Below are 14,099 nucleotides of genomic sequence, written 5' to 3' on the forward strand. Positions count from 1 at the left end.
CTGCAATTTTCCTTTTCTATTTCAAAATTTGGAATTAAATCTGAGTCTTATTTCTAGTTTTCATCTCCTACATTCTATTCTCTGAGTTACTGCAGTTTACATTGTTAAATTCTGTTTTGATATCCCAGCACCAAATCCCCTTTATTTTTTATGCAATTTAAGTTTCTTAGCAGTTTAGATCCAGCAATTTAAATTACTTGCACTTTAAGTTTCAGCTATTTACCTTTCTTGCAATTTAAGTTTTCGCTCTTTTAATTTCTTGCACTTTAAGTTTCAGCCATTTATACTTTCTGCAATTTACTTTTCTGTCAATTTTTATTCTGCACTTCAGTTTACTTGCAATTTTTCTTTCTGTTAAGCAAATTTCACCAAACTCGTCAAATATCTTCTTAACTAAATTCATCACCATACTAAAGTTGCTCAATCCATCAATCCATGTGGGATCGACCTCACTCCTGTGAGTTATTACTACTTGATGTGACCCAGTACACTTGCCGGTGAATTTGTGTGGAATCATTTTTCTCTCATCAAGTTTTTGGCGCCGTTGCCGGGAATTGATTTAGATTGACAATGATTAAGTATGTGATAATCTAGATAAAGCACTTTTCTTTGTTTTTGTTAAGTATACTAACTATTTGAGACTTTGTTTAAACTGACCTTAACCTCACTCTAGCAGTAGAGTGTTTTGTTCTTGGTTTTTGGTTTTTCTTGTGTTGTATGCCAGGAGGAAAGAGAGGTGAATCCACCTCCTTTGATTCTGAGCCAGAGAGAACATTTCTAAGATTAAGAAGAGAAGCAAGAGGGAAGGGTTTTATTGGAGAAGAAGAATCAGAAGAGGACGACCAAGAGATGGAGGGAAATCTCCCTAATCCACCAAAGGAAGTGACTAGCAACAATGGCCCACCTCAAAGGAGATTTATAGCTTCCTACACCTTACCCAATCCAAGAAACTGTAGGAGCAGTATACTAACTCCCAATGTTCATGCAAATAATTTTGAGTTGAAGCCTCAACTTATTACTCTGGTGCAGAACAATTGTTCCTATGGAGGAGGTCCACTTGAAGATCCAACCCAACACTTATCCATCTTTCTGAGGATTTGTGAAACTATCAAAACCAATGGTGTGCATCCAGACATCTACAAACTGTTGTTATTTCCATTCTCCTTAAGGGACAAGGCTTCTCAATGGCTAGAGACATTCCCCAAGGAAAGCATCAACAATTGGGAAGATCTAGTGAGCAAATTCCTAGCCAAATTTTACCCACCTCAGAGGATCATTAGATTGAAGATAGAGGTGCAAACATTCACTCAAATGGATGGAGAATCACTGTATGATGCCTGGGAAAGATATAAAGCCTTGATCAGAAAGTGTCCACCAGAGATGTTCAATGAATGGGATAAACTCCAAAATTTCTATGAAGGACTGATACTGAGAGCTCAAGAAGCCCTTGATTATTCAGCAGGAGGTTCATTACAACTCATGAAGACACTTGAGGAAGCCCAAAACCTCATAGACACTGTGACCAACAATCAATACTTCTATGATCATCAAAGGCAACGCCAACCAGCCCAAAGGAAAGGTGTGTTGGAGCTGGAAGATGTGGACACCATCTTAGCATAAAACAAGGTGATGCACCAACAGATCCAGCAGCAAATGGAGATGATGGCTAAGAGGATTGATGGTCTTCAAATTGCAGCAGTGAGCACTCCAAATCAACCATCAGCTGGATGGGGACAAAATGAAGAAGTCTATGAAGAGCAGCAGCCAGAACAAGTGAACTATATGCACAACCAAGGTGTTGGACAGAATGAATTTCATGGAGACACTTACAACTCCTATTGGAGGAACCATCCCAATCTAATGTGGGGAGACAACCAGAACCAAAATTTATGGCAAAGGAGCTCCAACCAAAATAACTCATGCAACACAAACCACCAGAACCATCAGCAAACTAACTAAAATCCATACAGAAAACCACAAAACAACTAGCCCGATTCTAACTTCTATCCACCTCACAACCCATCAACCAACCAAAATAATCTCCACCAACCACCTGCATCTCACACTCAGTCACAACAACCCCAAGAATCTCAAAGAATCTCCAATCTGGAAATGATGATGGAGAAGATGATGAAGCATCAAGAGTTAGCTAACAAGAACCATGAAGCCTCATTGAGAAACCTAGAAAGACAAATAGGCCAACTGTCTAAACAGCCAAAAAAACCAACCAACACTTTCCCAAGTGATACCATTCCAAACCTCAAAGAAAAATGCAAAGCAATTCAACTCAGGAGTGGAAAAACATTGGAGGATGACAAGGTTGGCAGTAAGAAGGAAGTGGCAATTGAAAAGAAGGACCAGGAAGAGCTCAAGAAGAAGGATGAAGAGTTACAATCTTCAAATAAGGGAAAGCAAATTATGGAGGAGCATTCATAAGAACATAGGAAGGAAGTGAAACCTTATACTCCTCCTCTGCCATACCCTCAAAGATTGCAAAGAGAGCTCAAGGATCAACAATTTCCAATTTCCTGGAGGTTTTCAAGAAGCTGGAAATTAACATTCCCATTGCGGAAGCATTGGAACAAATGCCCCTGCATGCTAAATTCCTCAAAGAGCTTATCAATAAGAAGAGAAGTTAGAACGAGAAGGAGACTATAGTCTTAACCCAAGAATGCAGTGCAGTAATCCAAAAAGACCCCCACCAAAACTCAAAGATGCTGGAAGTTTCTTTCTACCTAGCACCATTAGAAATATATCCATTGATAGGGCATTGTGTGATTTAGGATCAAGTATCAATTTGATGCCCTTATCTATGATGAGAAAGTTGTCCATAGAAGAAGCGAAACCTATAAGGATGACCTTGCAACTTGCTGATAGATCAATGGTGATCCCTAATGGAGTGGTTGAGAATCTCTTAGTCAAGGTGGATAAGTTCATATTTCCATCAGATTTTGTGATCTTAGACCTAGATGAAGAGGGAGGCAATTCTGTCAAATTAGGAAGACCTTTCCTAGCCACAGTAAGGGCCATCATTGATGTGGAAAAAGGAGAAATGACTCTGAGGGCACATGATGAGCATATCACTTTAAATGTCTTTAAGGAGATGCAGTATCCTGCTAAAGAGAAAGGCTGCATGAGAGTTGAAGAGGAAGACTTGAATTGGAAGGAAAAGCCTAAGGAGGCACTCATCAACTCACCTTTGAAGCAAAAGACAGACAGTGGAAAAGAACAAAAGGGTAATGAAGATGTGAAGGCTGAGAAAGGACTGCAGGAAGAGGTTAAGAATCTGATCACTAGGAAGAAAGTCCTTGACATAGAGCCTGCTGCCAAGACAAAAGGGCCACCGAAGAAAGGAAAGAAGAGCAAGAAAAGGATTCCAAAAGGGTGGAGAAATAAAAGAATCCCAACTGAAGGGTTCTCAAAAAGAGACAAAGTGAAACTGATCTACCAATAGTTGGAGACAGGTCCACAAACTAATGATTATTACACTGTCAATAAGATACTCTCGTTGGAGCATATAAAGATTGATCATCAAAGCACAGGAAGAAGGCTTACAGTGAGAGGAGACAAGCTGCATCATGTTATATACTATATAAGTAAGGTGTTGAATGAGGCACAGAAAAATTATACCACCACTGAGAAAGAGCTTTTGGCAATTGTATATGCATTGATAAATTTAGACAATACTTGATTGGTTCAAAAGTTATAGTATATACTGATCATGCTGCTCTCAAGTATCTCATGTCTAAACAGGATTCAAAACCAAGGCTTATTAGGTGGGTGTTGCTGCTACAAGAATTTGACATTGAGATGAGAGATAGGAAAGGAAATGAGAACCAAGTGGCACACCATTTGTCAAGACTACCACAAGAAGCCAACCAAGATACACCATAACCAGTAAATGAAAAATTCCCAGATGAATACCTTCTGCAAATCCAGCAAGCACCTTGGTTTACTGACATTGCAAACTACAAGGTGTGGAGGAAGATTCCCCAAGAGTTCAGCAAACCAACAGGTGAAGAAGCTGTGCAATGAAGCCAAAAAATTCTTGTGGGATGAGCCATTCTTGTTCAAGAGGTGTCCAGATGGGATGATTAGAAGGTGTATCCCTGAAAATGAGATGAGAAACATATTGTGGCACTGTCATGGTTCAGCTTATGGTGGACATTTTGGGCCAAAAAGAATAGCAGCTAAGGTGCTTCAAAGTGGATTTTATTGGCCAACTATATTCAAAGACGCCAGAGAGTTTATGCATCAATGCAATGAATGTCAAAGAGCTGGAGGGTTGACAAAGAGGAATGAAATGCCTCAAAACTTCATTTTGGAAGTGGAACTGTTTGATCTCTGGGGTATAGGTTTCATGGGCCCCTTTCCTCCATCCTATTCATTTAAATATATTCTGGTAGCAGTAGAATATGTTTCCAAATGGGTGGAAGCCATAGCAACAACTACCTGTGATGCACCAATTGTTCTTCAATTTCTAAAAAAACACATCTTCATTAGAAATGGAGTACCTAAAGGCCTTATCAGTGATGGTGGCAGCCACTTTTACAACAGACAGATGGAAAAGCTGCTCCACAAATATGGAGTGATTCACAAAGTGGCCACCCCATATCACCCTCAAACTAATGGGCAAGCTGAATTGGCAAATAGGGGGCTGAAGGGAATCTTGGAGAAGGTAGTTGGGATCACAAGGAAGGACTGGGCCAGAAAGTTGGATGATGCTCTATGGGCATATAGAACAGCATTCAAAACCCCAATTGGAAAGTCACCCTTTTCAGCTGATCTATAGGAAATTATGTCACCTTCCTGTGGAACTAGAACATAAAGCTTACTGGGCCACTAAACTTCTCAATCTTGACTCTCAAACAACTGGAGAGAAAAGGCTACTATAACTCAATGAGCTAGATGAATTCAGATTGAAAGCTTATGAGAATGCAAAGATATACAAGGAGATAGCTAAAAAGTGGCATGACAAGAAAATCTTGAAAAGAGAGTTCAAACCAGGACAACAAGTGCTCCTATATAATTCCAGGCTCAAAGTTTTTCCTGGCAAACTCAAGTCCAAATGGATTGGCCCCTATCTAATAACCAAGGTTTTCCCACATGGAAGCCTTGAACTTCTGAATGAAGTAACAAAGGACATAATCACATCAAATGGTCAAAGAGCTAAGCATTATCTAGGAGGATCTTGGAACAAGGAAGAAAGTATTCATGAGTTGGGATAAACAAAGAAGGAGGATGTCAAGCTAATGACAATAAACAAGTGCTTGTTGGGAGGTAACCCAACCAGAGGTAGTCTTTCTTTTCCTAGCTATTTCAATAAAAGGGTTGAGTAGAGTTATCTATATTGCAAGGAGCTAAGTTTGGTGTTGCACACCAAAACAATTTAAGGGTGAATGAAAGGTGCTAAGTTTGGTGTTCCACCAAAAATTTCATTTAAAAACACATTTCAACCCTCTGCATAAATGGTTATTAGCTCCAAACAATCAGAAAAACGACTCAACCATTGTCTGTTTTCTAGTTTTTAGTTTTTGCTCCCTTTAGCAAAGGCACAAGGTTTCATGTATATGGTTGATTTGTGCATAAGAGGTATTGGCAAGGGACTAAGTTTGGTGTTCACACACCAAAGTAAGTTCAAAAGCCTACAAAAATTCATGCATGTTAACCATTTTTCAAGTGCTTGGGGGACAAGCAACTTCCACTACCAGTGCAGAAAACTATTCAACTTTTTTTGAAAGGATTGTGCAGCATTAGCAAGAAAAGCACAATAGCTAAGAAGAAGGATGAAGGATTAAACAAGAAGATACCAAAAGGTTGTATTGTTACTCAACTGTTTATATCTTGATGTGTTTCAGTTGGAAGTTTAATTGTACCCCCTTTTTGATAAGTTTACCACTATCTGCGTTTTGCTAGTTTATTGTCATAATTAATTAAGTGATCTAGCCAGAGTGTCTGCATCACTCATCCTACTTGAATATATGTTTTGTTTCCCTCTGCATGAATAAGAGAAAAGTATTTAAACAAGAGGTGAATGTCCAATATGGTAGGAATAAAAATAGAGTTCAGTGGTGGTAATTGCTTGATTAATTGGTAAGCTCAATAATAAAAGCTGCAAGGTGGAATGCATCTTTCAAGTATAGACTTAGTTGATGTTGTAAAGCCTTCAATTAATAAGTATCCTTGGAAAAAGAAGAATTCAGAAGAAAGAAAAGCCAAGAATTGGCAAGAAAAATGAAAAGAAACAAATAACACGGCTAGAAACCAATAGCTTGAACCTTAGGACATATGCATGTGGTGCTTTTTGTACTAGGATCTGCTTGGACAATTAGGTTCTAAGGAGTATTTTAAAACTTGGTTACTTGGGTTGATTAATCTGGGATTATCAACTGAAAGTCCATTATCAAGAGCAACCTAGTTACAAGGCATTTAGTAACCTAAAGAGGTGCTGGGCATCAATGTTCCTAAAAAGAAGTGTGAGCCAAGTGTCTGTAGTGAAAAAGTGTTGAGTAAAATTGTGCCAAAAAGATGTCTGCAACACTTGACACTGAGCTACAATGGAGAAATAAGTTTCTGAAATAGGAAAAAGAAAGAAAAAGTTAACAAGGATCAATCAAGAACAAGGTATTATAGCAGCAACTCTAGTTAATACTCAGAAACATTTCACAGTTGGGAGTTGATAATAATTGAGCTGCAAATCTGTCTGCATAAAACCTCATGAACCAAATTCAATTACCTGCTAAATAAGGGCATATATGCTTTTCTGTCTTCTTTCATTTCTTCTCATGTTTTAGTGCTTGCTTGGGGACAAGCAAGATTTAAGTTTGGTGTTGTGATGACAATTCATTTTATGCTAGTTTCACAAGCATTTTTCATTTTTTCATTAGGTTTTATGCACTTTCTTGCACAATAAGTAAGTAGTTGGAGTGGAATTTCATGATTATTTTGATTCAATCAAACATCATCTATTTTACAAAATCATGAGATTTATGAAAGAATTAAGTGATTATTATGAATGATGCAAATTCTTATAATTTTGGTGAGACTTTGATTGCTTGTTTGGTTGATTTTAGGTGAGAAAATGAAGAAAGGGGGAGCACTACAGTATAACATTGTGTTCAAATGAAGAACGCCACGCTCACTTGCGACGCGTGCGCGTACGGGACGCTTACATGTCAGGGGCAATTTTTGAAGAACCACGCGTACGCGTGCATGACGCGTACGCGTGGAAGTGGTTGGCGCTCATTTTCAAAAGAGAGCACTACGTTCACTAAGCCAGCATTTTCGGACAGATTGAAATTTGGAGGCAGAGTTCTGCAATCGACGCGCATGCGTGCATGACGCGCATGCGTCGATGAAGCACTTGTGATTAAGCACGCGCACGCGTGACTGGCGCTGAAGCCTGGAATTGAGATTTTACTACCCACGCGCACGCGCAGAGGACGCACACGCGTGCGCAGCATTCACTAAGCAAATGTAGCGCTCATTAAGAGAACGCTATCAACAACGCGTACGTGTGAAAGGGGCGTGCGAGCATGTTTGGAACTGAAGTTGATAGTGACGCGTACGCGTACATGACGCGTACGCGTCGACGAGCAAAAAGGGCAAAAGGACGCGCACACGTCAGGGATGCGTACGCGTGATTGAACAAACGATGCGCTCACTTTTAGAACGCAACGTTCTCCTGAAAGCTGAAATCAAGCTGCAATTCTGATCCACTTCTTCACATGCCAAAAAGCCCACTCCAAGTACTTGATGACTGAAATAGAAAGTGTATAAATAGGAGAAAATTTGATTTCATTAGGAGGCTGGATCTTTTATTTTTTCCTTGTGTTTTGATTTTTCTTTAAGCTTTTCCTTTGGGGAATTGGATAGATTTGAGTTGAGTTTTGCTTTCTGTTTTCCTGGGGTTATTGATCTTCTACATTTTCTTTTCTATTTTCTTTGGGTACTGAAGCTTCTTTTTAAATTTTCTTCTGCTATATTGAGAATTAGAGAATTGGAGATCAGATCGGAGTTTTTCTTTTCTGTTTTTACTTGTTCTGCAATTTTTCTTTCTGATCTTTTGTTCTGTTGCAATTTCACATTCCTGTTTAAGAAGTGAGAATCTGATCTAAGCTCTCTATTCTGTTTATTTCTCTTCTGCAATTTTCCTTTTCTGTTTCAAAATTTGGAATTAAATCTGAGTCTTATTTCTAGTTTTCATCTCCTACATTCTATTCTCTGAGTTACTGCAGTTTACATTGTTAAATTCTATTTTGATATCCCAGCACCAAATCCCCTTTATTTTTCATGCAATTTAAGTTTCTTAGCAGTTTAGATCCAGCAATTTAAATTACTTGCACTTTAAGTTTCAGCTATTTACCTTTCTTGCAATTTAAGTTTCCACTTTTTTAATTTCTTGCACTTTAAGTTTCAGGCATTTATACTTTTTGCAATTTACTTTTCTGTCAATTTTCATCCTGCACTTTAGTTTACTTGCAATTTTCCTTTCTATTAAGCAAATTTCACCAAACTCATCAAATATCCGCTTAACTAAATTCATCACCATACTAAAGTTGCTCAATCTATTAATCCCTGTGGGATCGACTTCACTCCTGTGAGTTATTACTACTTGATGCGACCCGGTACACTTGCCGGTGAGTTTGTGTGGAATCGTTTTTCCCTCATCAAGGATGTCGGAGGCTTTCCAGGCGAAGAGGTTAGAATTTTCTTGTAGGAGCCTTATAAGCTTCTTCTTCAAATCTTCCTTCAGGTTGGCTCCTATGTTGGTATTTTTTCCTTCCTCTTTTCCAACTTGTACCTCTTCAGTCTTTCCCTCCGGTTGTGGTTGCAGCTCCTCCTTGGCTTTGACTCCTCCGAGCTCAATCGTGTGCACTTCTTTGCCTTTTCCTCTCAGGTTCAAGCTTTCATTGTAGCATTTTCTTGCCAATTTCTGGTCTCCCCTAATGATTGCTATTCCCTCTGATGTTGGAAATTTCATGCAAAGGTGGGGCGTGGATACCACTGCTCTGAGCCAATTTAGAGTGGTTCTGCCTATTAGGGCATTGTAGGCTGATCCCACATCGACGACTATGAAGTCGATACTCAGAGTTTTGAATTTTTCCCCTTTTCCAAAAGTGGTATGTAGGAGTATGAATCCTAGTAGTTTTATTGGTGTATCCCCAGTCCATACAGGGTGTCAGGATAAGCTTTTAACTCCTTTTCATCCAACCCCAGCTTATCGAATGCTGGTTTGAAAAGGATGTCGGCTGAGCTCCCCTGATCTACCAGGGTCTTGTGAAGATGGGCGTTGGTAAGGATCATAGTTATCACCACTGGATCATCATGTCCAGGAATGATTCTTTGCCCATCTTCTTTGGTGAAAGAAATAGTTGGTAGGTCGGCAGTTTCGCCTCCGACCTGATAGACTTCCTTCAAGTGTCTCTTGCGAGACGACTTTGTGAGGCCACCTCCACCAAATCCTCCTAAGATCATGTGTATATATCTTTCCGGGGTTTGTGGTGGTGGATCTCTTCGGTCCTCGTCGTCTCGCTTCCTTTTTCCATGATGGTCCGACCTTTCCATGAGATATCTATCAAGCCGACCTTCTCTGGCAAGCTTTTCTATCACATTTTTAAGGTCGTAACAATCATTCGTTGAGTGACCATATATCTTATGGTACTCACAGTAGTCGCCACGACCCCCCCCCCCTTTTTATTTTTGATGGGCCTAGGGGGTGGTAGCCTTTCAGTATGGCAAATTTCCCTGTAGACATTAACTAGGGAAACTCGTAGAGGAGTATAGGAGTGATATCTCCTAGGCCTTTCAGGGCCGACTTCCTCTTTTTTCTTGGGCTCTCTTTCTTTCTCTTTTGATGAGTGGGAGTGCCCAGGTCGCCATCTCGGCTCTCTCGAAGTCTGGCGTTTTCCTCCATGTTGATGTACTTCTCAGCTCTTTCCTATACATCACTTAGGGAGGTCGGATGCCTTTTCGATATGGACTGGGAGAAGGGACCTTCTCGAAGTCCATTTACCAGGCCCATAATCACTGCCTCCATGGGCAGGTCTTGAATCTCTAAGCACGCTTTATTGAACCTCTCCATGTAGTCCCTCAAAGGTTCCCCGACCTCCTGCTTTACTCCCAGGAAGCTTGGTGCGTGTTTCACTTTGTCCTTCTGGATGGAGAATCGCATCAGGAACTTTCGCGAGAGGTCGTCGAAACTGGTGACCGACCTCGGGGGAAGACTATCGAAGTACTTCATCGCTGCTTTTGTTAAGGTTGTCAGGAAAGACTTGCAGCGAGTAGCATCAGAAGCGTCGGTTAGGTACATCCGACTTTTAAAATTGCTTAAATGATGCTTTGGATCAGTGGTTCTGTCGTAGAGGTCCATATCAGGGCTTTTAAAGTTTCTTGGAACTTTTGCCCTCATAATGTCCTCGCTGAATGGGTCTTCTCCTCCCAGGGGAGAATCTTCTCGGTCGCTGCAGGAGCTTCAATTTTTGATAGCAGACTCCAGCCTTAAGAGCTTTTCTTCTAGCTCTTTTCATCGCTCTATCTCATTCCTCAAGTTTTTCTCTGCCTCCCGCTGTCGTTCCAGCTCTTGCTCCAACTGTTCCAGGCGCCCTTGGTGGCCGTGGAACAATCCCATGAAATCAGGTGCGTGGGGTTGTCCCTCCTTTCCTGACTCGCGCCCTTTAGAGGAATTTGCCTTCGGATTTTCAACCCTGAGGTGCCTTCTCTATGTTGATTGGTCACCCTTTGGTGAGTGTCGATGTCATCATTGTTGTTTCCAACGTTCTGACTTTCCTACTCGGAATCGGACGCTATGTGGCCATCTTCGCGTGAGTCATCCGCCATTATTGGTTGATCTCTCGGGTCCCCGGCAACGGCGCCAATGTTATGGTAGGTAATCGGAGATTAGTGGGCTGGACTCGTTGGGTTGGCCCAATCGTCTGAAGGAGGAAGCCTCTGACTAGGTTTGCGTTGGGAAGCCTTCGTCCGACTTGTGTGTATGAAAGAATGAGGGGGTGGTACCTGCAAAGACACTCTGATGCTTAAGTCAGCAAGGGTCTAAGCAAGCTTAGAGAGTATTGGAACTTAGAGATACCTGATGGGTGTCAGTGTATTTATAGTGGTGAACCAATAACCACCGTTGGAGTAGTTCCACCTTTTTAGGTGGATAACCGTCCCTTTATCTTAGAGAAGTTAAGATATGCGGCAGTTATTTATTTGAATTTGTGTTATCTGCCAACTAATCTGATATCTCGACTTCTTTAGAGCAAGTCGTCGTTGGATCTGACTTCTTGAGAGAAGGTCGGTGTCGAGTGAGGGGCCAACCTTTGGATTGGGCCTTTTACTTAGACCTGGGCCCTAGTGTTGGGCCAGGGTATGAACAGGAGGTTAGCGTGATATTGAGTGTAACTGCACTGTTTGTAATTTGGTTTAATTTAAAATCTTTATTTTTAAATTTTAAAATATGAAATTATTAATAATTAATTAATCATCTGATTTATGATTTTAATTCTATTTTTCCTTGTTTGCTCTATTATTCACATTGTTTACTATTCTTATTGTTTTTCTATACTTTTCCTTTACAAAATTAATAGACTAAATCCCCAAAGTGGTCCTTAGATTTACAACTTTTATTATTTTAATCTTTCAAATTTAAAATTACCTATACTGATCCTCGAAATTCCATATTAGTTTCTGGATGCTTTCTAGTACGAAATCAATGAACTAAGTGCTGAATTGGCTATGGCATATTGCTAAACATCGTCGTTTCATTTTGGCACTTTAAGAAAAGTTTATATGATGTGTAAATTATTATATCTCTTTTCATTTTTTAAAACGATCTTTTTTGTTTTATTTAAGAGCTAAAACAAAAAGACGCTATTTAGTTATAAAAGCTAAACAAGTTAGAATTAGCTCAGCGTTCAAAGACCAATATGGTGTTTGGAATTGGATCTCGAAGATCAATATAAAATTTTAAATCTAAGAAACTAAAATGGTAAAAATCATGAATATGAGAAACCATTAAAAATTTAGTTTATACTGTAAAAAATAATAAATAAACAATTAAAAGAGAAGTATTTTCTAAATACTTGCCCTCAAATAAATAAATCATCCATCAAACTTGTTAAAATATTAATTTAAAAAATAAATACGATTATTTATTTTTTAAAATTTATATTAGTCCGTAGTTCAATCCCCCTCCGGGCAGCTTTTCCTTCCTTCTCAATTCAACGAGAAAGAAGTAAGAAAAATAAATAAATAAATAAAGGAAACAATCTTAAGATTCTTAACTACTTGTAGCAAGATGTTGTACAGATTAATATACAGAGTCCAAATAAGAAAAGAAAAACTACAAAATGCGAAGCCAATAAGACACGTAGTACAGAGAAAAAGGTATATTTCAAGGTCTATAGTTTACAAACCCATATCAAGCGTATCCTAAAAAAGCTGATCAGAAAATATGAGTTACAGAAGAGAAAGGTATGAAGGTCTATATTCTATCATGGTCACGGAATATGTATATATATGACATCATTTCACATATATCCTTCGTCCATATTCTAACAAACCAGTATTCACAAGAGGGAATGGTTCCAAGGGTAATAATCAAGAGGCCATTGAACTTGCAAGTGCAGCTTCACTCTCATTTGAAGCAACAGAGGATGCCCTATTCAAGTGGCTACCTTTGCCTGATTGAGATGCAACCTCCAAGTCTGCATTCCTACGCGTATTTGAGGCAGAAGCAGCGAATCCTCGTCCGCCATAATTATAATTAGCAGGGACATCTCTATCTCCACAACACCACCTTGAGAAGATTCTGTATAAGCATGTCAAGAACCAAAAGGCCCATGGTAGACACACCAATGTCACCCCAAGTATGGGAATCAACGGCGATGTTTGCGACTCAGGAAGGACTATGTAGGCCAAAAGGCATCCTCCTCCTGCCAATATTGAGATGAACAAAATGCAAGTGATGAGCCATATGAATGCGCGCCCGGAATCAGGATCAGAATCTCCAGGCATTTGTGTCATGCAAGAACGGAAGAACAGATCTAGCTATCAAATGATATGTGAGGCTATTATGAATCGTTTTTCTTTATCATCATCCATCTTAGATGGAGGGGTTATTGTTTGAGGGAGAAAGAATATTGCCCCGACATCATCATGGGAATGTCGGAATAATGAAGAATTAAGAATCAAGTTTTAATGTTTTTTGGAGATGGTTTCGATCTTTATTTTTTCTTCCCACCGGTTTTGGTTTGTTGGGATAGATGCAGTTGCAATGAAGGCTGAAAATGGGGGTTGTCTTTCTCATTTGGTAGACATATTCCGAATTTCGTTAACCTAAAACTAGGATGATGAAGTTGGAACAGATATGCCTACAAAGAAAGGGAGAGAGGGATTCCATTTATGGTTATCCAAGTTGGGGTTGGTTTGCCACATCTATGCTACTCATTCTATTGATGGCCCCTCGTTTGTACGACTCTTGCTCCTGCTTAGAAAATATATTCTAATTCATTAATTGATTTTAAGTGTATTATAAGTTCGTTATTATTAAAAATAAATTAAATAATATATATATTTATATACAAATACATAATAATTAATATAATAACTAATTTTTTGTGTGCACATAATATTTTTAATATTTAATGCATCCTATTCTTAAGCTCCTTCAACAACCATAAATTAAAGAGTAACTATTGAAACTCAACACAGAAATATCAATTATGAACACTTCTCCTTGGACTTCTTAATTTGAAATGGAGATGGATCGTGTTGAGGGCGGCGTACTCATGGAGTTATGGTATGCCGATATGTCCAAAGTTTAGTCAAGACAACTGAACAACGAGCACTGCAGCGTATTCAACAAGAAAACAAGGCAGCTTAATGAAATGTTCATGCTACTAGGTTTACCTCACTTCGAAGGAATCAATTTAAAATGATTGAGGATGTATTCATTCTATTAGATAATAAAAATATACTATTTCTCAGTAATTACAAAATTATCATTAATTTGTTTGAAGATATTATCTTTTTGTTGGGTTTTAAGATATATAAAGATCAAATATTTCTTCTGCATTATTAATTTACTATAAATTTTC

At 39.1% G+C, this 14,099-nt stretch overlaps 1 protein-coding gene across 1 annotated transcript; it reads right to left on the reverse strand.

Moving 5' to 3' along the window:
• Positions 12,601–13,017, reverse strand: LOC107634618. The gene has a single exon (XM_016338039.2). It carries the CDS (start codon positions 13,015–13,017, stop codon positions 12,601–12,603), a length of 417 nt encoding a protein of 138 aa, XP_016193525.1.

Source organism: Arachis ipaensis, chromosome B03 (genome assembly GCF_000816755.2).
Source record: "Arachis ipaensis cultivar K30076 chromosome B03, Araip1.1, whole genome shotgun sequence".
NCBI lineage: Eukaryota > Viridiplantae > Streptophyta > Magnoliopsida > Fabales > Fabaceae > Arachis > Arachis ipaensis.

Excerpts from the sequence above, each read along its gene's own strand:
- LOC107634618 (XM_016338039.2), bottom strand. The coding sequence starts at position 13,017 with ATGCCTGGAGATTCTGATCCTGATTCCGGGCGCGCATTCATATGGCTC.